Here is a 24,816-nt window from a genome sequence, read left to right as displayed (position 1 = left end):
TCTCTAGGTTTATACATTAGGGCTAGAAAGGACAATTAGATGACTAGCACAAATATTACACCTGCAGACAGCTACCCTGTCTCCGGCTTAAAAAGCTACGCCGCAAGCGCGCCTTCTAGTAAGCCTGTACGTTCAAAATTTTTTTAAAAAAACAGCATTACTGACGTGCTGTCATGCTATGCAGCTTAAATCAAACCCTGTAGAGAAACTACAGCCCATCTATAAAGTTTCTCATCAGCCAAACTTGAATTTTGCTATTGCTTCCCCGCGAATTTATGCAAGACAGAGCAACCTCTACCTATCTAAAACTCTCTGCCTTGTCCTTTTAAATACCAGCTCAACATTGGCACTTCTGGGATATTGCTAATAAGACCTGGAAAAAAAGACAGCCCTCGCCAACTCTTTGATGCCGGCTATCGGTGTCCGTTGACTTCGACTGACTCATGCCTGGTAGATGACGTCTCCCCACGAATCCAGGCAAGCCACCCTGTCGCTCCCCACTGAAAGGGGCTTTGCAAGTCCTCCCTCTCTCTCCCCTTCCTAAACCTCTCGTTTTTACTTCTGCTTGGCTCATCACATCTTAATACTGTAGATCATCGCACATTTGGAGGTTGTCTGGACATTTACGTGAGCTGGGCAATTAATTCGTTGCTTCTGTCTTATCCTCGCTGCCAAAAAGGAGGCTCATCCTCGCCGAGGTTTGAGCAAACCTTCCTCCGGGCCCCGATATTGGAATCCACCCACAAATCCACATCACTCGGTTAAGCAAAAAGCGGATCCCACGGATCTGGAGAGCTGTTCAAAAATTAAGCCGGCAAAGCAGCTAACCCAAATTAGCTTTCTGCACGTGAACTACATTAACAGCGCTCCTGCAGCGGCGAAGGGCTGAGAGCACAGAGCGCCGTCAAACAGCCGGGCTAAGAAAGATGACGGGAGAAAGACTCAAAACCCATTCTGGATCCGGTGTAACAGCAGCCCGCTCAGAGGAATCCCCCCCGGGCAACAAAACCACGTCGAAGAGCACGCAGCGAGTCCTTGATGTAATAATTTGGGCTTCTTTGGGTAATTTATAGTTAACCTTAAAGGTTCACCTGGAAGCAATCGCTACCCCACGGTACGCAAGCAGCAAGCACATCGCCAAGACACAAAAAACCCCCTCCAAGGCACTAGAATGGAAAGACAGCAGATGAGATTACCCTGATACACAGCCTGATTAGACGGTCAATACTGCCAGCAAACACAGGGAAATACATGCAAATCTGCAAGTCCCTGCAATCATCTGCAATAAGCACTTTATTAGCATTGCCGCTCAAAAATGAGCTATGAGCTGTGGTGCCTTTTTTATTTATTTTTTTTTTAGCAGGACAAAAATCTTTGAAGAGCACAATGACTTCACCATCATTCCCCCGCAGTGTCTCCTAAGCTTGCTCTGGCAAGAGGCTGCGCGCTCTGCGCATCGCTTGCTTCATAAATTATTACTTGGGAATTATGAAAATTTTATGACCGCTCGGCTCTTGGAATCGCACCACTTACATCACGTTTATTTACCTTTTTAAAAACGACACTCTGCTCTGCGGAAGAACCGTCTCCCGGAGAGCTCAGACCCAGCGACAAAGACACGCGGGCTGAATTTCTGTCATATTTCTATAGGTTGCCTGGCACAGCAATCCGAGGCAGCTGGATGCGACTGCGGCACAAATAAGTTTTATTTAAGCAGCTCTCCCTTAATGGAAACTTCTTTCCACTCTGTTCCAGAAACCTGGAAGCAGGGCCAAAAGAAAAAATCAGCTGTCCAAAGCAAACGTGTTTGCCTCAGTACGTCTCGGGTGCAGCCCCGGGTGCTTTTAATGAAGTGAGCCACATGCAGCCTCCTCCGAATTACAGCACCCTCAAATGTAGAAGATGATCAGAAAAGAAAGCAGCCAGCATATATCCAAGTGTCGGTGGGTATGAGGACTCGTTCGCCGTGACAGTCACTGGATTCGAGTCACTACCGAGCGAGGTCTCTACCGACGGGGACACGGACAGCTCGGATTAGAAGGGGAACTGGTTAAAGAAGTTCGCGTGCAAAATTTGCGGAAATAGCCAAAGGACTGAAGGGGCACAAGGCACACTGAGGGGAAAAAAACCCCCGTGTGTTAATATTTCCTCTTAATAACCTAGGAGCAAAGAGCTGGTAATGACAAACAGCTATTGAATCCCTATTCTCGGGCAAAGCGCTTGCGTTGGCAGAGCCGCGTGTTACGGCAACCAGTTCAAACCCTGCTGCGGTGCCACAAACACCTCGTTCGAGCTTCCCTTCGTAAAGCGGAGCCGAACAGGGGTGAGCCGAGCTTTTCTGAGCGGCTACTTACTGTGCGAGAAGCGTTGCGTGATGGGGGTTCCAGGATAGGGGTAAGTGCGACTCTCCCACTGAATATTTCCTTCTTGCACTGCTTTGATGAAGCCGTGATAACACTGATGGGCCACACCTGGAGAGAGACAAGACGTCAGCAGAATTTGGGGCACGTTGGGAAGGATCCGCGCCTGCACAATTGCACAAGCACATCCAAAAGCAATGCGTAATACACCTATGCAACAGAGGCATTGTCCTTGCTAAAGAGCTTGCTACCATATAATTTTGTGCATATACCCTACTTCGAGTCTAAATACCCTGGTAGAAATTCATAGGGGAATCAAGAAAATAAAGAGCGGGGACTATTCACATGCAGAAATCGGTGACGTTTACAGAAGAGATTTACTACACTTCTTCTCCAACATCTGTCGGCTCCAGGCAGGTAAAAATAAAGCTTGTGTGAATGATAAGCACGTGCAAACCTGTACACACGAGTTCTTGACCCAAAACAGCCGCTAAACCAGAGCTCCACTGCGGACCGAGATGCTCCAACACAAACAGCAAGAGGAACAAGTCAAAGCACGACAGGCGGAGGCCGCGACAGCCGAATTCGGCACGCCGAAACCCTCACCTACTCCTAAGGAAGGTGTCGAGGGAGAAGTGGCACAGCAGGCGCGGGCTGATGAAGGATTCAAGCGCGACGCCACGGCATCTGCCAGCCGGAGCCAGACAGCAAGTCAGGGTGCCAGCGGGCTGCCGGCACCGGCGGTACAATTTTTCCAGCGACGAGCAGCGCTAAGCACGCTTGAGGGTACTATAAATAAGGGCAATCAGGACATGCCTTTTTTTTTTTTTTTTTCCAGCTTTCCCTGCTGCTTCCTAATCACACCCACGCTAACGCCGCGCACAAGCCCTCCTTTCTGCCGGCTGAGCATCTGCCCTCCCTTTAACGGGCCCTGGAGGACGTGTAACATGCAATAATGAGTTTTTAAGCGCGTGCTTGCAGCTCTTGGGCAGGATTCGAGACTAAACACGAGAAGAGACACGGGCGATAAACGTCAGAACGTGTCTTAGCTCGAATTGCTCGTTCTTCACTCCGCGAAGGAGCGGACCCGGCCTCTCTACACCAGAGGTGGTTATAGCTCCTCTGCGGAGCAGGACCAGAGCTGCAGCTAACTGCATGGAGTACGTCTGTCCGTCTGTGCTGAGAGGGGCCAGATCCTGCTCCCCGGGGGAAGAAAACGGCCTGCCGAAGATTTAAGGCTGCACTCGCTGCTCTGCGGATGCTCCGCGGCGTAAAGCACCGGTTCTACCACGCGTCCGCAAACCCCAAGTCGCATCGAGATGCTCAAGCCCGGTACTCGAGAGCAGCATTTGGCCCTTCACGCGTCCGCGGAAGGAAAAGCACTTTCAAGAAAGCGCGTGCCCCGAGGGGAGGATTCTGGTTCAGCTAAACGCCGTCCTCCTCCAGCACATCGGGACCACAGAGGGCATCGACAGCAGCATCCAGCCCCGGAGCTTCCTAAGCCTCAGCCTGCCGCAGAGGACGAAGGAGCAGCTCCTTGCTGGTGACCTGCGCCACGGCAGGAATCACCCTGGCCTGCCGAGATATTTTCCCAACGACTCTCCCAATGAAAGCCCGGTGCCAGGAACACCCCCGGCAAGAAATCGCGCGCTGGGACGCAGAGCCGGAAGCGTTAAAAATGAAGCCCTGCATCGCCAAGCAGCTGGTCCCTAAGAGGCGCAAGGGAAACGCAATCTCGGCTATAGGACTCCAAAGCAGATGTATCCTGAGAAACAGGAAAAATTAACCAGGAGAAAACAAATCATTTACCTCAAGCGACCTCTCTGCTTTGCAGAGCGCAGGTTAGAAATGATGTTTTTTCCCGTAGCCACCGCAAAAGGGACAAGGGCTACCCAGCAGCGCTCGCCACCCACGCTCCCTGGGCTTGGGAGACGAACTAGTCATCGCAACGGCACGTTGCACCTTGGGCTGCTCATCCCTCTCCTACCCTTCAAGGATGTTTCCCACAGTCTCTGGCAGGGTGAATCACATGCTGGTTCATTCCCAGCTGCGTCCTTTCCCTCTCTCAGGATCGCTTCGGGAACATGCGAGCGGGCAAACGTTTCGACGGGGTGCAAACTGCTGCGCTGGCAGTAATGGAGCGAGGTGCCAGCTGACCCAAATTTACACAGAAAGTCGTTTCACAATACTTATTTCTGAGGTAGACGTGTTTTATTCCACCTCCAACCTGTTAAACTCTGCGCAAGGCAGAGAAACACTGGGATCTACGAGCAAAGCTTTACACATGCAAAAAACTCCACAAATTAGAGGTCACCCCACACAACTGCCTGGTTGCACAACTGCCTGGTTGCATGCAGCGGCAAGGGCGGAAACAGAGGTGTTTCTCACTTGATACCTAATAAACCACCCAGCATATTCAGAAAACACCAGGAGCAGAGCTGCAGGTAAAGTTTGGACAAGCATACAAAGCTATTTGCTGTATCGCATATATCTAGCATTTTATACTTTGCCGCTTATCTTAACCAAGAACTGTAAGAGCCAGACAGCTCTGTTTCCAGCCAAAAGCGAAGGTTTTGGGGGCGTAATTACTGATCACTGGGTAGACTTATCGTGGCGGTTTGGGGTTTTCACTCTTTCACGCTTCCAAAGAGTGAGTCCAACTAGGAACAAGCCCCCTCAGCTGAGGGACTCAACTATGCAGCATTTCTGTTGTTAGCAACGCCTTCTACGAGGCAGGTAAACCAATAGTGAAGGTATTTTTTCCTGGCATTAATTTCATGGAAGTCAAATTTCTCAGCTGAAGGGAAAAAAAAAAAGCCTATGCAAATGGGTGAGTCTAAAGCGAAGCAAAGAACGGCTGGAATAACCACAATTAAAAAAAAGAAAGTGCATTCTCACATCAGCTGTTAGTACCTTTGATTAGTCGATACCACTGTTTGCAGACGAGGGCAGCAGTTTTGTGCTCCTGATACGGCGAAAGGAAGGACAGGATATATTCCAAAACCTCTTCCGGGAGCTCCAGCATTGATCTGTTGTGCCTGGTCTCCTCGACCTCCAGCTCGGCGTGAGGCTCCTCGTCTTGCTCCATCGTCCCTTCGAGCACAGCTTCTTCGGGATCCACGGCCATGAAACCATCGTCGTCACTGTCTGAGGAACTGGCCATGGCATCCCACGTCACAGCTTCGAGAGGTGGGGGAAGAAATAAAACACATTAAGGTCACGGAAAAACTTAACAGCTCTGAACCAGGTGCTGCAGAAACGCGGTTGCAAGCTGCGTTGCGAGCGTGAAAGGCCCACGGCAAGCTCTACCCCAGGAAACCCCAAGTCGAGCTCTCAGATTTTGCAAAGCTTTGAGCCTCGCTGAGCAGGGTTTAGCAACAAGCTCCAGACCGAGGTCCCCGATACGTAGAAACAGAGGGTCGACGCCTTTCCTCCCTCAAAACCACCCCCATCACCCAAGCAAGAAAGCAACCACGTCGCGCCGTTCTCCGCGCGGTATTTTCCCAGGCCACTACTTCATTTCTCAGCGCTCTCAGATCTACAGGCAACACGGAGACGGCAAAAAAACCACTTCAGAAATTCAGAAATTTGCAGCCCCTCCTCCCCTGCGAAACCAGTTTTGCCAGCGAGTCTGCTTTACTCGGAGCGCTTGCAACTGCTCCAAGAGCGCGCTGGGGAAGAGGGGAGAAAAAGAAAGAAGAAAAAAGAAAAACCTCTCTGCCAGGCTCCTCTAAGACCTCTCCTTCACTTCATTTTTAAGCTACTTGCGCTCAGTGGCTTATTTGCTGGAGGTGAGGGGGGAAAAAACGCAAGGTTTACTACCTATGAACACCTGGAAATTTTATCTCCAGCTGCTCAGAGCATCTCAAGTGCAAGGCAACATACTGATGACAAAAATGCACTGCGAAATGTTTTGCTTCTCAATGGGTAGTAACCTGCAACGACAGAAATCCTGCAATATTCCCCAAATCCAGGGTTCGCCTGTCCTTGCGTATGCCAAAAACAAGACCGCGCTGGAGACGCAGAGCGGAAAAAGCTTTCCGCGGCAAATTAATTTGCGTCCAGAAAAATTGCTTCAGCCAGAACGACTCTCTGTTTTGTCAGGTCGGCTGATGAAACAGCTTCAGAAAAAGCCACAGTTAAACGCGTGGTGATCAGGCTAACAGATGCTCGCAAAAACCTTCCCGTGCCGGAACCGCTTTGCACAGTCAATGTTATGACAAAGAGAGGCTGGAACCGGGATGCTTCGACAGAAGGGCCGTCGCTGTCAGCAAACAGCGCGTTGCTTGGACAAACACAGCAAATAACATGCAAGCTTTCAAGCTTTATGAGCTAGAAAACTAAAAAAAACCTAAAAAAGGCCAAAGTTGCAATTAAAAAAATCAGGATGGGGGTTGGATCATCCAGATCAGGTATGATGGGACACCTGCGGGCGACTACGCTGAACATAAGCCCGGACAGGTTCACACGACAAATCTGTTGCGTTATTAAGGTTTAGAAGCCCGGATTGTGCTGATATACGTTTCCCAACGGCTTTTATTTACCATTTAAATAACGTACAAACCCTGCTGGAGGAGGTCAGCTGAGGAAGGCAAGAATGAATGCTCTGCTAGCAAGATTTTTTATTTTTTCCCCCCCATCTATAAATAGTCCAATTATTAAACCACAATTTCGATCCGCTGGAGGATGCTCGGGAGGTGATACAACACAGCAGACGAATCACAGGCGCACAGACCTTTCCACGGGATCCAAGAGAAGATGGGAAGCTCTGGGTACCATCAGAAGTGAACAGGTCAAGGAGAAAAGCATCTCCAGGGCGAGTTTTAGAGGCAAGAGGACCAAGAAAACCTCTCGCGGAGAACGTGCCCCTATGCTCGACTGTCCTCCTCCTCCCTATAACATGTTCTTGCACAGATCTGGGGATGGAGAAGTTGCACAGGGCTTTTCTGGTCTCCCCACGCTCGCAGCAGACCGACACGCTCGTGTCCAACGACGGATCTAACAGCTTAGCCGTGCAATGCTTCCCGATGGAAGAAAGCAAGGAAACGAACCTTTTGGGGGGTTTTGGGCAGCTTGCTTCTAGGCACGTCCCTCACAGCCATTTCGTTTCCAACCCTTCATTAAAAGCAAAAAAAAAGCCTACGTAATCTTGCAATTCTCGGTGGAAAAGTTACAGGAAGCGGGATGAAACGGCGTGGAACCCGGGAGGGCACCGGCGGAGCGAGCGCTCGCCAGGGAAACAACGCGATTCCTCTGCATCCCTCAAAAAGAAAGAAAGATGAGTTCAGACCATCCAAGATCTCATTAGAGCTTGCTGTACCAGACCAATTTATAATATTGTGACTATTTAAAAGCGCCTCCTTCGCTAAATCCCGGTTTTTGAGCTTAACAAATAACCATCCTCCAAGCATTAACACCCGCGCTGTTATTTTTCCTAGGGAAAACGTGTCCAACATTCGGAATAAGCTCACAACTCCCAAAAGGCAAGTCGCTGTCAAAATAACCCTTGAAGCCTGACCTTCCACGTACGCCGATCCCGTTAATGCGGCACGGGAACAGCAGGCCGGGAATAGCTACCCCCCGATTGCACAAACGTGCCTCACGCACCCACGGCAAAAGCCTCGCTCAAAAACCTTCGCGAGAAAAGGCTAAAAAATCCCAATCTCCAGCAAGAGACAGCTAAAGCATCCCAGGAAAATCAACATTACCAATGATTTTGCAGACCCACCGAAGAAAATCCCGTGCCAGTGTTTTTGCTGGTTGTCGGAAAAGCAGAACGAAGCATCTGCCCTCCCCTTGTAGGACCACAGTTTTCATTTTATTTCCCATTTCGTGGTTGGTTACTAGATGCTCTCTCTCATTTAACCCAGCTCTGCAAGCGCGTTCTCCTTGCACTGAACCAGGTTTCGGTTTGTACGCAGGCCAAAATTAATATCTGAGCAACAGCAGCTCTCCAAAAAACCCACAACCAAGCGATTTCAGCAATTGTCTCATCAAAAATTAAGTGCAATTCAATTAACTGGCCGGGACAGATCCAGAAGCCCCATTTTGCTTTGGCCCATCGCTACAAAGAGTGACCAGAACGCTTTGAAGCATCATCGTACGTTTTGTCCCTTGCTCCTCCAGACAACTGCATTTATATTCCAGCAGCAGCAACATTTCAGAGCATTTAGCAATTAGCCTAAAGCCCTACCAAAGAAAATAACTGCTTAAAACAATGTGTATAAAAATGCTAAAGCACAATCGAACCAGAACTCTGCCAGCGTTGAGCACATTGCCGTGACCGCTCCTACGAGTTCTTTCTCCGCCAGTTGGCAAAACATTTTATAACCATTTTCCTCACTTCGAAAAATTGCAATTTTCTCTGCCTCCCCTCCCAAATATGTTTGAGAACCTGCTATTATTCTGCTGAAGGGATTATCCACTGTGGTGGAATAAACAGATGAGGAAGATTAATCGCACAGACAAGAAAAATGCTAGGCTTCGACACATCTAGAAGGCTGCTAACTACATCAGACCAGTACCGTGCTCACGCAAAATCCCCATCAAGATAAAAACCAGCCCCTGGGACCACGCACCAAGCCTTTGGGCAGGCGCTTTCAGGATTTAGGCTGCAGGTTTACATCCCCGGAGAAACACCTTGCTGTTCTTCTGCTTGCACATCAGGCCTGCGCTAAAACAGGACGGCGCGAGGTTTCCTTCGGGACGACGAGACCTTTGGCGAGTTATTAAAGCTCTTCCAAAACGAAGTGTCATGTAGGCGCAGCGATACAGCTTCAGGAGACAACACGCTTCACCTAAAGTGACTTTTAAATGAAGAGGTTCAACATACGTTGAAGGTTTCCTACCTGCAGGCACCTTTCCCGGTCCCACAGACCCCAAATCACAGGCAGGGGTAGCATCCGTGGTTCCCATCCCAAGGCCACCGACCCTCCACGGCAGAAGGACCTCAGCTGTTCGAGGAGAAGCGCCTGGACCCCGCAGAGCTTTTGGCCTGGCACTGTTAAGTCAACAGTACTTGGGGGGAAAAAAAAAAGAATAACCTCTAAGGGAAAGGGGGAAAAAAAAAAGAATAACCTCTAAGGGAAAGTCCTTGGATGAAAAGAGGCAACCGTGCAATAGTACTGAGTCAGAGCACATCACCCATTACTCACGAGGGAACGCGCACTTGGACGCGCCGCAAAAAATCCGCTAAGCACAAATAATCGTAGGAGCTGCGATCTCACTTGGAAAAAAAAAAAAAACAGTGTTAGAGGACCCAGCCCTAGCTGGATGAGTGCTTCGCTTGGAAGTAGGGAGGCACTCGGAGCACAATATTTAATTACAGTTGGCAATCCGTTGCTACCGAGCTAATTTAGGGGTGGAAGATATCAGCTGCCTCTAAGCTACTCCCCAGCCTCTTCCACATACTTTGCAACTATTTATTCTGCTTGTCAACAGCCCCAGCGGCATAGCGGAGCAGCATTTAAAGAGATATTTGGATCGTTTACGTCTAATTTCTTGCCCATCTCAAGAAAAAGCATACTCTACAAGGCAGACACTTTTGAGCACAAGTCTTCAGAGCGCTTTCCTTGAAGAAATTTGTATCTTTACTGGGAAGGAGCATTCTTGCATGATATTTTGTTGGATGAAAAAAGATAAGCTTATCTGCGTCAGAGGGCACGAGGCATTCCCGCGCCGCCGGGCCACCGAGGACTCGGGTGGAGACAAGAGCCGCCGGGTTCATTGCGCGTTCCATCAGAGGCGAGGCTGGAAAACAACTATTTGGCAAACAAAAAGGAGGATTTAACGAGCAGGTGAAGAAGATCGCCTGGCTTTAAGCATTCGCTGGCGTCCTTCGAAGGTGCTTTGGCCCACAACGCGTGCACGAGGCTGCGTTGGTTGCTATAAAAGTCACAAGCCACCAGCCACCCCTATGGGCTTTCGTTTCCCTCTCCCCTCGTTTGCAACCGCGGCTTTCCAAGCCAAACCTACCTCCGTAAAGCAAAAAACCCAGCAAAACGCTGCAGTGTCTGGACCCAGAAGTCCACTAAACCAGGGAGAGGAAAAAAGAGCAAAGGACCTGGCAGCTTTGTCCCTCCAATGTGGCTTTTGCTCCTATCCATCACTCTACAGAAGCCACGAGCCTTATACAGCAGGCAAAAATAATGTATTATTTCCTTTACTTAAGAGGCAGACACATACTGCTTTGCCAAAGCAACGGTACAGGAAGGCAGCAAAGGGTGTACCTACAAGAAAAGGGACCTCAAGAAGCCACGGGAAATCTTACAACGCTACTTCAAGCGACAAAACGGTAACAGCAGAGTAAGGTATTTAATTACAGACATATTAGGGAGGAGACACCAATTAGGTTCATGAATAAACGAACCTGTGAATTGCTTGGGATTTGGAGCGGGGAGACTGTTTCCAGGGGCCCTAGAGTCCTGTTAGGAAAAGGAGATTTCTCGGGAAGCGTTCTCCAACAGCGCCAAGTAGCAGATTTTAGCGAGAAACTCTGGGAAACGGCAATGAGCAATATCCTGCGCGGGTATCACACCTAAAATGGCTGCACTGGAAGGATGAACGAGAGAGACCTCGGGGACACCTGCGCCGAGCTTTTCTTTTCATCCCTACAAAACAGGCAATTACAAGTTCTTTGAAGCATAGCTTTTCCCCCTGGTTGCTTCGCGGCAGGAAATGGGTTTTTTTTTCCCTCCCAATAAGACCTAGCTTCAGCCTTGAAAGCAAAGGTTACGCAAATGCCACCTGCAAGCTTCAAACGTGAAATATCTCTTTCTTTACGCTACCTTCCTGCCGCTTGCTTTTGCCTGCTAAACCAGGACTTTTACAAGGATTCCAGAGACAAGTCTGCACACAAGTTGGAAATTACGTAGCTTCCAGCGCAATACGTCCTGCAGTATATCTGTAATAAGACAGCGTGGTTAGCAGCGAATTTTAATTGATATATTGTAATAAAAAGGTTTATAGTTACCAGAAATCCCTCCCATTCCTCCACGTAACTTAGCTGGGGGTAGGTTCACCCTATCCCAGATCCCAGTAAGCGCTCATTTTTACTCTGAACTTTCAGCAAAAAAAAAGAAGTCAGGTAACGTCACGCAGCAAGGTTTAATGCACAAGCAGCACAGCAAGCTAAGAAGTTTATATTCTGCCTAATGCATCTTCCTGCAAAGTTACAGCACAGAAAACATTACAGGAAATAAAGAGGAGGTTTACTCTGGATTTATTCTGCAAATACAAACCCAGACAGCACATACTGTCTACGCTTCGAGTTTGGCATATGGTTCATCAGAGGAAAAAAGAAAAAGAGTGCAGTATTTGAGAACAACACACTTCACGTGTGCACAGGAAAACTTGTCACTAGAATTTGCTAATGCAGTAAACCAGAGCAAGGCAGAGACATCGCAATTTGCCCAAAAGGTTGATGAAATATTAACAAATCAAGAACGATTAACAAATCAAGAACGCAAGCAAAAAGCTAACGCACCAAGGCCGCCTCCCGATATCATTGCAGAAAGCTGTTAAGTAAGCGGAGATCTCCGACATGCAGTCACCAAACCCAGAATGCATCCCCAGCAAATGAATTTGAAGCCTTTCTAGTTTCTTTTGATGGCCTTATTACACCTGAACCAGCTTGCTTCGTCTTTAAAACCCTATTAAAACCTCTTCGAAGCAGGAGCTGGCACAACGAACACAAGCAGGACAAAAGGAGATGCTGTGCTGTGCAGCTTGGTACCGCTGCAGTTCACGACACGCTGCTGGCCCAACAAGCCCCAAATTTAAACCACGCCGTGCATCAAATATATTCATATTGCACGATTCCGACCCCGAAATCTCTGTTATCGCGCAACGCCGTTGCAACCCCGCAGCCAAGCTGAAGATAAATCCAAGCGTCGACCCTACACGGACAGGATCATTCCAGTATCCTAGCCCCAAATTTGGCCCGTTTCGAAAACCGTCCTACCTGGATGCAATAACCAGCTGGACTCTGTCTCGATTTACTCTTGAAATCCGTCGCCCTTGCTGAAGCCACCCCAAATTTTGTAGGGCTTGTAAAGAAATATTTGGGGCTCACACGCTCCCTCTGCTGGCTCCCTCCAAGCTGTTAATTAAAGCTATTCTCCCACCTGTCTGTACTTTCCACAGCAAAAAAAAGAAAAAAATAATCCGCTCCAAACCAAACGAAGGCAAAAATGCACGCACGAAGAAAATAAAATAAAGAAAAATGCAAATAAATGGCCTCAAGAATTCAAAATGCATCGGGAGGTTTCCGAGAAAAAGGTGAGGATGCTTTTCCTGCTGTAACATTAACTGTCTGAGGATAAACACTTGTAATAGTAGCACGGCGGCTGCCTGGATAAGATTGTCCCACACGGACAAGATTTTCGGTCCAAAATTGACCTCCTATCCGATAACATCAACAAAACACAAGACGGCAAATACTGCTATTCCTCTAAGACCGATAGTCTTGAAGGTACCAAGAATAAGCTGCAACATAGAAATTTTCTGTAATTACACTGCAAGACGTCGCCATGCCCATTTTTACCTTCAAATAACACAGAAAACCTGCTTGGGCAAAACGGTCGTATGTAAACACGGGAACATCTCAGGGAGGGGTTTGCTAACAGAACCAGGAGTTGAGCAAGAGCTCCCCAAACATGTTCAGCGAGTTCACTCCTGACTTTCTGACAGACTGAGTTAGATGCTTATTCAGTGCAGTCTGTTTTTTTGTTGTTTTTCTTTAAATAAAGATCTTTTCCTTGTGCGGTATAAAAGGGTGAATCGCCACAGTCGTTTCCAGCACGTTTCCCAACGAACGGCTGCCCGCGTCGAGTCCCCAAGGCGCCGGGGGTCAACCAGACGCTGTGATAGCAAAGTAGCACGATCCTACGCAGCGCCCAACCGCCTTGGCCTGGAAAATCACGGCTTGTACCCACCTCCCTAAGCACTGCCACCAAAATAGGCACCTCAGGAACCAAAAAATGTAGTTTCCTACTGATGCAGCCCTTGTGGTTGAGCGCCGGCACCTACCGCAATCAAGCTGGGGGACCTTCTTCCTCCCAGGTACCTCCTGCTGCATCTTCTCTGGTCTCCATGACATTGAGCTCCTGCTGCCGCCTTTCCTTCGGGAAAGGCACTCACAGCATCCTTCCTCTCCCTTTCTATTCCCTACAAAACTTGGAGGGACTTCACAGCGCCGAGATTTCTCTCAAGGGAGCTCAATAAATAAGCGTTAATCTACAACATTTAACACATTAAATTCAGCAACCTCGCCTTGCTTTAAGGGGTAGGACGGCCGGTCGAGATTCAGGTTTCCAACGCTGCTCTAAAACTCGGGCTTAACGTTTCACTACAGGAAAGAGGAACGAAGCTCTAGCGCTCAATAAAAGTAAACCGCAGCACAAACGCTAGGTCAAGGTCAGGGTTTACTAGCAGGGCAACTTGTCATGCAAGCGCTCGCATCCAAGCCTCTGCTCCCCTCCCAACGTGGTCTTTGCACACAGGCATTTAAAGGAGGAGGGGAGCAGGAGAATTTGGCGTTTGCAGTAGAGCAAACTTATGCCACAACCTAGTTTTAAAACCACCACACTCTAAGAAATTTAAGTAACAAGTAGCCCTGAAGAAGAGCTCAACGTTACCAACTTTCACGCCAGCGAGGATAAACGAGAAAAAGCCGTGTATTAGCATATAAGAGACTCAGCAGCCAATGCTTCATTTAAATCAATATCTGCTGCTTCCAGATGTAGTGCTGACTTAACAGGAGCTTGCTGATGCAAGATTTCTACCTTTGCTAGCAAGGAGGGTATCAAGATATCTACTACCACCTCGACACAGACACCATTAGCACGCAAGCCCTCGCAAATGATGTTCTCCCATCTTCGTGCAAAGCTGCTCGGCCGTAACACGTGTTACGCGGCCAACACGCTCGCCGAGGCACTAAAAGCACACACGGCGACGTCCACCCGGCAAACCGCGTCCCAAATTCGTTTGCCGTCTTCAGCAAACGAGCTGATCTAATCCGTAAAGTGAGGGCTTTAGCGAAAGCTGCCAAGGACAGTGGTAACCCTCCGGCAACGCTCAGCGTCGTGCTGCCCAGAAGGAAGGCTGCATCCCACCGAGCAGCACGGAAACGGACCTGTTCCTGCTCCATTTGCTAAATATGCAACAAAAACAAATAAAAATGCAACAAAATGGAGAATATTTTCATTCGCTCAACAGTCAGCTAAGAGGTTTAGCAGAAACCCTGCCGGCCTGATGGCACGCCGTCCACATATACCTGCCACCCAACTACCAAACACAACCCGAGACGCATCCGCGTGTTACAAAAGCGCGGATCCGCCGGCGTCCTGTTGCCCGACCTGCAAGCGCCGCAGCCGTAATTAACCCCGTTTCACAGGTAAACGAACAAAAGCACCGAGAAGCCGAGGTCGAGAAGCAGCAAGTCCTTGACAGCGCTGGGATGACAACGCCAAGAGATTTCTGGCTCCTCGACCTGCGCTTAGGAAACCAGGCCGTTGCCTCTCTCCAGTTAAGATGAATATTCAGATAGCACCGAGAGCTCTTTTTTTATTTTTGACAGCTCGCTGGAAATAGCCGGCACTGGAAGGGAAACAAAGAGACGCTAACCAAAACATAAAAGGGCGCCGGAAAAGAGGGAGATTTATGGAAAGCAGGGCTTAAGTGCTCGCCTTGACATTCGTAAAGAGGGATTGAATGTATAAATTCGGAACATGCCTGAATCTATCGCCGGTGTCTTTATTTGCGGGATGATAACTAGGCAGGGCGAATGGCTAACGGGTACCGATCGCCGCTCCGTGAATGCAAAGCCGCAGACGCTCTCGCAGCGTTGTGCAACTTGGACCGAGAGAAGGACATCGCCTAAGGGGCCATGCGGCTGGGATACCTATGCCGGCGCGAGGCCATTGGCCGCGGTTTTATGGAGAAAATGGGGAAAAGTAACTGGGGAGGGAGGGCACGTGGGCTGCTGCAGAGGCCAGTGCTCACCCTGAGGCCACACAACATGCTTTTTGTTTTTAGGCATTAGCTTCCCTCTATCAGAGCCTTGCCAAGCGGCAAAGGGAGACTTCAGTATGGGACCGGCGTTGAGGCAATGCTGCTTCTCGTATCGCCAGATCCCGCTGAGCTATCGTTAGCTCCATAACCAGTTGTCTAGACAGTGTCTTTCTTATTAACTGTCAGCAAGGTCTGCGTGAGCGCTGAGCGCCGGCAGAAGCGTTTCCCCAGCGTTAACGACTCTGCTAACCGTGCTTTTAATTTAAAGGCAGCGACGGAGCGTCCCCTCCAACGCTTCAGAAGGTAACAGGCGGGAAGGAGAAGCGCTTTCCTCCCAGGCAGCTCCTGCTACTCCATCATCTGCAATGCAAACGCGTAAAACATTATTATTGAGCAGGAAGGCCTGCTTAACGTCTCCTCTGACGTTTATGGCTTTTCCCCTCTTTTTATCCTGCGAAGACTTGGGAAAGGACCCAGGAACGATAGCAAGGGGTAGGAAACTGCACCGTCGACACGGCAAACGCAGCCTGTGAGCTACTGAGGCACCTACGGGAAAATGCAACCCAACCGCTGTGGCAATTAATTTAAAATAGATTGCACAAGACCCAGTTTTCTCACAGATCTTCACTTCGACACAGCAAACGGGTCAGACGAGTATTTGCTTCTCTTTCCACATGTTTGGAGAATTTGCTTTCAGCAGGTTTCCCCCCCCCCCCCCCAGGAAATTGTCCTCAACTCATTAAAAAAGGCAACACGCCAAGAAACAAAACCGCCACAATTAAGTTAGAAACGCATCACTGCTAAAAATCCATCGGCTGTCATTTTATCCCATGTGCCGTATCTTTCCCAGGGTGTTTACTGAGGCTTATGGATATTAAGCAACAAATAATTCGTAGGAAGTGTGTTTATTTAACCTTCATGCCCACCCCTCACTCGAGAGCTGCCCCAAATCACAGCCTGGCACTCCTGCAACCCGAATGGGCACCGCTTCCTAATTTTAGCTGCAACTTCCCACCGACAAGCACAGTTCATCGCACGGGAGCAGGGCAAACCCCATCTTCAAGGATTTTGGAAACACTGGCATTTCCCAGCAGCGCAGCATCCAAAGCCAGGCTGTACCGCGGGGTTTGGAGCGGGATGAGGCAACGCGCAGGTCTCCCAACGCATCCGCGTCCTCCGGCCAGGTCACCGCTGCTCCAAAACCTCGGCGGCCAAGGGACTTTGTGGAGTCCCCGGCACGACAGGGAAAAAACAGCCAGGCTAAAAACAAACGCAGGAAGAGTATGAATTCAACGGGACGACGTAGAGGTGGCTGCTCAACGGACACGCGAGGAATTGAGCTTGATTTTAGCTCAACGCGCGCGGCAAGAGAATGGATGCGACAACAACGGTGCGAGAGTAGCTGCTACCTGCATTTTGCATTTAAGTTGTTTTTAGCGGGTGCCTCCTCGTTCCAACCAAAGGACTCGATGCAAAACCACCAAAACTTTTTGCACGGGATTTTGCACTCCTTTCGTTTCTAAAAGAACCATAGTAAAAAAAAGAAATGGAATCGGATTAACGGGCAACGCTAACAAAAGGGGTAAACAGCAGCACTGAAAATACTTTCCTTTTGAGGAATTAAGCTTTGAAAATATGTTTAATGCTCCACATATATTTAGCTTCTTCCTCTGCGATTGGAAGCTCGCTAAGAGAATAACTGCCCCTCAGGACCTAAGGGATTCGCACTCTTTTGCTAAAGCAAAAATAAATCACTTGTACCATTATAGTCTCTCCAGCATGATAAAAAACTTAATCTGTGTGACAGAACGACTCCGCTGCTTCGCTATGGGAAAAGTTTTGAGGTGAACAGTTTTGGATGTTTCTGTACCCTGCTTTCTTCCCATAGTCACCTAGACTGAATAGTGCCTTTAATAGTAATATTTTTACATTTAGAAGCTACCTCTTATCCAGAAAATCCTAAAGCATTCAGCTAACCCTACCTTTGCCTACTGAAATACGCACCACTTCCAGACGGACTATATATTTGGTACAGGCAAGAAGAGTAATTTTCTCAGCCTTACAGGCAGCTTTGATTAGGCAGAACATATATACTAAGAGTTTTGCTCAGGCTGTCAGGTATTTTCAGTATTTAGTGGCAGACCCTTGCTTTTCCATCTCCAATACGCGACCAGTCCAGCAGCGTGACGCCTCCCACCATCGTACCTTCAGAATCAATTTAATAAAAGTGTCTTTTTGTCAGAATTAAACGCTGTTTTCTGCTGAGACCTAGGTATCTTCAGAAGCATCGATGGGGCTAATACTACTGCTCTTCGCAGTTTTGACAAGATCAGAGGCAGAAGGGAGCGTTACTGCAGCGCGTCGACTCTAACCTGAAGCTCAAAATGAATTCAGGCAGCGCTAACAACTTACCTTAAACCCTCAAAAGCCCCAGCTGCTGTGGAACCTGCACATGCCATAAAACAACATAAAGCAGACAAATCTTTTAAAATGCATCTAAAAACATGCGAAGAGATACAGCTCACCAAAGCCAAAAATCACAGCTGGCCACACTACGTTCAGCGGGGGGAAAACGCGCATTTTTATCTTCACTCAGGAACTTGTTTAGCTAGCAGATACATATTGCTTAACCTACTACAAAACTGGGATGAGAATAAACTCCATAGTGTGCTCAAATATGAATTAATTGAAGGTCTAAGAGGACATTTGCAGCTCTTGAGATAGTAAGCTCCTGGAGGCAAGAACTGCATTTTCTGCACGTTGCACAATACCGAGTGTCTTGCCACAATTTTGACCCAGCTGTGTCGCACCTCTGCTCTTTTCTATAAAAGCTAAGTGTGCTCGCGAGAAAATTTGACTTCAGTTTCTAAGCCACATCAAAAAGCTGCATTAGCTATCGACGGCAGTACAGCCTGGGCTAAGCCCCAAAAGCAGCTACCTCGATTCAGCCTCTCGGGGACGTCACCGATTGCACGCAGTCCCGCTCAAGGTAGAAAACACGTTCTGGAAGGAGCTCTTATCTGGCAAAACACCCATTAAGTGCATTATCAGAGCCACCAGAGTCCTCTTTTCAAAAGCTTTTATCTAGATTTGGAGCGAGTCTCGCAGCCTCGCACTGCTTTCTGGCTCTACCACCTTTTATAAGCCCTCGCAGACATCCTTGCATGACGCTGCACTTTAAAAGCTAACAAGGGTATTAAACTTATCTGCGCCCAATCTCAAAAATTTGCGAGGGCAAAGTCTGAATCAGTGCTTTGCAATAAACCCTCCCATGACTAAATACACAGGGAAAATAACTTCCCTCAGACGCCGAGCTCTGTTTACACAGAAAGTGGGAACCCTTTTCAAGCAGCACTCAGTCACATCCTGTGGAAATGGCTCGAATTGGCAGCGACCAAAGCAGACGGCATTACGACCAAACAACGCTTTGAAGCCCTGCAAACATGCATTTGAAAAAAAAAAATCATTCCTGTCTGGGAGCGCACGGAGGACACGAGATGCGCCCTTCCACTCCACGACGACGGCTGGTGCCGCTCTGCCCATTAAAAAGACAGAGAGAAAAACACAAAGCTACATTTTTGAGACCAATCAACAGTCAAGTGCATCCCAATATCCTCATAAACAAGAAGACGGGAAGGGAACAGCTAACAATTAATACCGATTGCCTAAAATCCCCCCAAAGCCATCCAAGATTTTGCATACTAGCCACAGTCAGGGCAGTAATATTTGTTCTGCACATGAGATTCATTTTAGGGCTTCTCCAACAGCCAAATACACAAAAAATTTGAGTGCTCGCATGAGTAAACGCTGAAGTAATCTCAGTTTTAAAATCACACATGCTGTCATTAATGAGAATAAAACAGCACAGCATTGTAAATCAGTGCTATCGTAAGCAATAACGAAACCTTGAACTGTGCAGGCGCCTTTCAAACCCAAATGCTTTGCAGTTTTTCCACTTGCCACCATGAAAAAATGTTGCTCGGGTGGAGTAATCTGTCAGCTAAAATACCAGGTAACACCGGAGGAAAGACATGCATAAACATCTTGGCTATGTGAAAACATGCAACAAAAAAACCCACCACACACAATTCTGTTTGCGGAAGAAATATGAATAGGACCGATTCAAAAGCACTGATGAACTAGTGGGGTTGAATAACTGTAATTTCTCCCTCTGCGATAGCTACACCTAGCTTGGAAACAGCCTAATATCTCAAACAAGCTCTCTTCCACTCCCAATCCCGGGCAAGGAAGAGCTGCAGAGACCGCGAAGGAGCTGCCTTAAACGCGTTCAGAGGCCAATTTTCTCAGGAAAAGCAGGCAGAGAGAAAATATCCTCCTTTGAAAAGCCAAAGCAGAGCGGCGTGGAACTTAAATACCGAAAACTGAGAAAGCCCGCTCACGTGCTGGCCATCGCCGAGCGGAAAACCCGACCAGCTATATGCACAGACCTATCCTATTAAATTCTGCCCAAGTTTTAATTCCAACATGAGATTTCCAACCTCGCATTTGATAAGATGGCTTTGACGTGCTCCCCCAATATAGACGATTCCTACCTGGGTGCTTTTTGCAGTTTTCCCCGATTGCCGAGTGAAACGGGCTCTCGGCCACGACCCTTTAATGCGGCTTGGCTTTTCGTTATGGCTACGAGCAGAGTCCAGTTGGCTGCAAGGGTTTGTTCGCGAGCAACAGAAATGCCAAGAAATTCAGGGAAAAAGGGAAAATAACGGAGAGTCCTCCTTGCTACAAAACCGTGGATGAGGTTCAACTAATCAAGCCTAGAGAAGGGAAGGCAGAAGCTGTCCTTTCCCCTTTTCCACCCAGCGTCTCCGCCAGGGACACTTTGCGAGCGCAGCTGTACTGACTTTTACTGCTCAGCGCCTCTGCCACAGCTACTGCTCGTCCTGGCAAGACGCGCGTCTGCTGATATCATTTATTCCAGCACGGAGAAACCAGCTACGCTGGTGCAAACCCACACCGGCAGCGCAAGAAAGGCTTTTTGCTGAAACAGCCCCGTCGGCCGGGGCCTCTGCTCCCACCAGGACCCGCGTGGCAGCAGGCTGAAGCGTGGGTGTAATTATATGGGGGGAAAACCAAAGGGAGCCCCCCAGGCAAATCTGAGGAATAAAACGGAGAAAAAGCACCGGTACGCTCCCATTCCCTGGCATCAACATAGGGAAAAGGAAGGAGAGACGGTGATGGGAACACGCAGGGATAAGGAAAACCTCAGGAGTCCGCCTTAACTCTCGTGTCGCATCTCGCGCACGGATTTGGTTCTCTGCCCGGGAAACTTGCCTTTTCCAAGCCCGGATCGCAACTACTGCATCATGATACGGGACAGGGTGTTAAGAGGCTGCAGCGTCATCGCACACCCGGCACTTCCTAAGCCGGACAACCTGCAACGCAACGCATCGATTAAGGCTTTGGGATGTCAGGCAAAGGGCAGGGTGGGCAAAGATGCCATCACACTCAGGTCCCAAACTGAGGTCAGCAGCAGCTCAAATTAAACGTGTCTTAAACTAACACGAGTCCCCTTTAGAAAAGCGGACAACTTCTACCGAGATCAAAGCTATCCCTGCCCACATACATATTTACAGCACTTCTCCTGCTGAGGCTCCTCCAGTTGCCGACCTGCAGTATAAACGAGTCTCCCTAACGATAATTAAAGCCATTTTAACACAAATGGCATCCCCACCAAGCGACTGGGTTACCTTGCAAACAGCAAACGGTCCCACCTAATGAACTGACTCACTACACCACAAACCCGCGTTTCAGTTTAATAAGGCTTTGCCTGACTTGTCTTTTGTTCTTCCTCCGAGCACGGATGCGAGTTCGGATTGTTAAGCGCGAGACAGCAAGGGCGCTACGCTTGCTCCCAGAGCTAGAGGGAGAAACGCCTGGTATATACGCTCAGATTTGGAAACCTGAAAGGATTTGAGGCAAGAGATGTCGTTCCGGAGAGTTTTAGGCTGCACCTTGCTGAAGATAATCCCCCGGAGCAAGACCGACGCGTGGCAGCGAGCCCTGCAGCAACACTAGTGCGTTCAAGGCTCCGACGCAGCCCAGCTGTGACCAAAAAAAAGCCATTTTTACACCACTGCCAGCAGAACAGCGGATGGTATAAAGTCACACCTCCAGCCACGCTGGGCTGATAAAACACCAGGCTCACAACGCTATTAATTTAACGCAATGCTTGCAGGACAACGAGAAAGGAATTACACTGGGAGAAGAGCACAAATGAGTCGAGAGGTGAATCCAAAGTTACCCAGAGCACCGGGAAACCCCCTGAGACCCGGTTTGGTCCTTAAATAGGGAAAACCTGTCGGTCTCGTTAGCAGCCGTAGCATAACGCGATGCGGGGCTGGAAGGGAAAGGCAGGTAGGTCCCGTGGAGGCAGGATTGGGCGTTTGCTGACATCCAGAGCCGCCTGCGCTGGTTTTCAGAGCGAAACGCCTTTTGGGGGGATTTCTAAAGGGGGGGGGATTTTGGGGGGCGGGGATTTGGGGGGCGGTGGATTTGAGGGGGGGGAATTTTGCAGGTCTCCCCCTCCCCAGGGCCGTCCCCTGGGTGCCGGGCTCCCCTCGGTGGACAAGGAGGCCGCGGCGAGGAGCCGGCGCTGCCCTCGGCGGAGGCTGCCGGGGCCCGGCCGGGCCCAGGGTGGGGGCCGCCGCCCCCCCCGCCCCACACACACACACGCTCCCCCCGGCCCCGGGAGGCCCGGCCCCGGGAGGCCCGGCCCGGGGGGCCGCTGCTCACCTGCCGGCGGCCGCCCCCCTCCGCCGCCGCGGCGCTGCTCAGGGCCGCGGGCGCCGGGGCCGCCCCGTCGCCCCGGTGACGGCCCGCGCCGGCGCCGCCATCTTCCCTCGCCTCGGCGGCCGCGTCCCCGCCGCTCCGGCCGCGGCGGCCAGCCCGCACTGCGCAGGCGCCGGCCGGCCCCGGGTCACGTGAGCGCGGGAGGGCGGGGCGGCGGGGCCGCGCGCCCTCACGTGGCGCCGGCGCGCCATGACGGGAAGGTCAAGCCCCTTTCCTCTTACGGGGGCGCCATATTGGGAAGGTCTCCGCCGCAGTGATAGTGGAGTCATTACCCCCCCCATACGCACATCGCGGCCATGTTGGGAGGGGCGGGCGGGTAAGGCCGCCATGTTGGGGCGGTCGCCGGCGGAGGGAAGGTGTCAGGGCGGCTCCCTCTCCTTCCCCGCAGGCCTCGGCCCTGCCTTCCCCGACAGCCAGGCCTCGGCCCGGCCTCCCCGCTGCCCCGCTTCGTCCCCCTTCCCTGGGGGGGGAACCAGAGCCATGTTGGGGCCTGGAGGCCGTGGCGCCGCCAGCCTCAAGAGTGGGTTGAGCCCACCAAGGCCCGTTCCCAAAGGCGAAATGGCGTCGCGTCGCTCCGGAAAGGGGACGGCGGCGCCTCTTCGTTTTAACGGCGTCGCTGCTCGTCGGGGGGTACCGAGGGGCTGCGGGGGCCGCGGCGGGGATCTGGGGCAAAACCCGCGGGTTCAGGGCATGTCCGATCCCCGCTTCTCCCTCAGGTGCCGAAAGACGGGAGGCTCCAGGGCAGAAGCAGCCGGTGGCGGAGGGGGCTGGCGGCAGCAGGCCGTGAGTATCTACCTGCTTTTTGCTGCAGGTCTTGAAGAAGCCGGTCGCCATCTGCCGGAAAGCTGCAATTCCTGCCTCAAGTCGTGGGCTTGCAGGCAGAAAATTGAGTTTCCGTAACTCCCCGTGGGAATGTTTTGCTTTTTCAGGTAACAGGAGGCATTTAATACTGGATTCACTCCCAGCGGATCTCACCCCAGCGATTTTTCGCTTTTCAAAGCTTCGGCTAATACGTCGGCTTGATAACTATCCCAGATACAAAAGAGGGAAACCCAATAAAAGAATTTTTCTTCTGGGAAATCCACGCCGAAGGTTCGAGCACAAGTTACCCCTCCTGTCCCTTAGGGAGAGCAGTTTCAGACACCGAAAGACCCAGCTGCAAAGCGATACGAATGAGGATAGCACCAAGACGCAGCAACAGGCCCTCAAATTTCCGCTGAACGCACGGATAAACCCGCGTCCGTCTGCCTCTCGGCCAGCCCGGCTGAAGCCTGAGTTCGATTCCTCCTGGCTTTGCTGCGATTTGGAGCACCTGGGCAGGAACAGCCTTTTTTTTCCCCTGTCCTTCCTTTCGTTTCCCGCTGCCGTTAGCGTGCTCCGAGCGCCGCGTGGATCAGTTGATGCCACGCGGTTTTTAAGCCAAGAGGATTTCGGTTAACGTCCTGGTGGAGCTGGGACACCTCGGATAATGCCACTGCTTCTGGATCACGCCTCGGTGCCGGCCTTCTCTCCGAGAGAGCGCATTATGCTGAAAGCAGTGACTCGAGCACAGAGTCTGAACAAAATTTATCTTCGGTTACGTGTTTTTGGGGTTTTTTTAGGACGGTGCCCTTCGCCCACGTGCAGGTGGCCCGGCCGAGATTTATGCCCCGTTGAGTCTCACTAGGGTTTACAAAACGGGCTGCGAGAGGCGTCTGAGCGCTGCCCGGGGTATTAAGGCGTGAAACGCTATGGCTCGCGCTAACGGCTCTGTTTCTTTTCCCTGAGGTCGGCGTGCGGCAGGGCCGGTCCCTGAAGTCACCGTGTTGCTGGCAGCCGCAGCGATGCAGCCGGGAGGCATCGGCGGTTTTTGGCTTCTTGTGCCTTTGCTTAGGACGTGTTCAGGACGCAGCAAGTTTCCTTTCAGTCGCGGCACTGAGTTTCTCAGGTAAGGCCGAGGCCAGCTGGATTGCGGGTGCGTGTCACATGTCACCAGTATGTGGGTGCCCCAGGCCACACGTGTCACGTGTTGGCAGCATGGGGGTGCCCCGGCACGTGCATGTCCCATGTCACCACTACATGGGTGCCCCAGGCCACGCGTGTCCCATGTTGGCAGCACATGGGTGCCCCAGGCCACGTGTGTCCTACATCAGCTGCATGTGGGTGCCCCAGGCCACCCGTGTCCCATGTCAGCAGCACATGAGTGCCCCAGGCCACACGTGTCCTGTGTCACCACTACATAGGTGTCCCAGGACACACGTGTCCCGTATCGGCAGCATGTGGGTGCCCCAGGTCACGCGTGTCCCATATCAACTGCATGTGGGTGCCCCGGGCCACGTGTGTCCCATGTCACCACTACAGGGGTGCCCCAGGCCACATGTGTCCAATGTCACGACTACAGGGGTGCCCGGGACATGCGTGTCCCCTGCCAGCCGCACGGGGGTGCCCTGGGATATGCGTGTCCCATGTCACCGCTCCGTGGGTGCCCCAGGACATGTATGTCCCATGTCACCAGCACGTGGGTGCCGCGGGCGGCGCGTGTCCGGGTCCGCCCGCCCGCCAGGGGGCGAGCGCGCTCCGCCGCGCGCCCCTCACCGCCGCACGTGGCCGCCCGCAGCGGCGCCGCGCGCCTGCGCCTCTCCCGCGCCCTCCCCGC

General features: G+C 50.8%; 1 protein-coding gene across 9 annotated transcripts in view; it reads right to left on the bottom strand.

The window, feature by feature from the left end:
- Positions 1 to 22,306, bottom strand: part of FBXO42 (F-box protein 42) — a 51,337-nt gene extending 29,031 nt beyond the window's left edge. Inside the window, exons 1-6 of one of the 9 annotated variants that reach the window (XM_026119464.2) lie at positions 12,322 to 12,871; positions 11,147 to 11,262; positions 9,515 to 10,120; positions 9,209 to 9,377; positions 5,274 to 5,540; positions 2,355 to 2,471 (exon numbers count right to left, since the gene is read on the bottom strand). In XM_026119464.2, the coding sequence (XP_025975249.2) occupies positions 2,355 to 2,471; positions 5,274 to 5,540; positions 9,209 to 9,275 (451 nt within the window). In that variant the 5' untranslated portion in view covers positions 9,276 to 9,377; positions 9,515 to 10,120; positions 11,147 to 11,262; positions 12,322 to 12,871. Of the gene's footprint in view, positions 1 to 2,354; positions 2,472 to 5,273; positions 5,541 to 5,832; positions 5,857 to 7,411; positions 7,437 to 8,938; positions 8,961 to 9,208; positions 10,121 to 11,146; positions 11,267 to 12,321; positions 12,872 to 13,388; positions 13,453 to 22,124 lie in introns of those variants that run through there. The other 8 variants (XM_064497144.1, XM_064497145.1, XM_064497148.1 and 5 more) reach the window with 8 other exon arrangements.
- Between the last annotated feature and the right edge of the window lie 2,510 nt (positions 22,307 to 24,816).

This window comes from Dromaius novaehollandiae, chromosome 24 (genome assembly GCF_036370855.1).
Source record: "Dromaius novaehollandiae isolate bDroNov1 chromosome 24, bDroNov1.hap1, whole genome shotgun sequence".
In the NCBI taxonomy this organism is placed as follows: Eukaryota; Metazoa; Chordata; class Aves; order Casuariiformes; family Dromaiidae; genus Dromaius; species Dromaius novaehollandiae.
The sequence above is the reverse complement of the archived record's forward strand: the minus strand, read 5'-3'. Positions and strand labels throughout refer to the sequence as shown.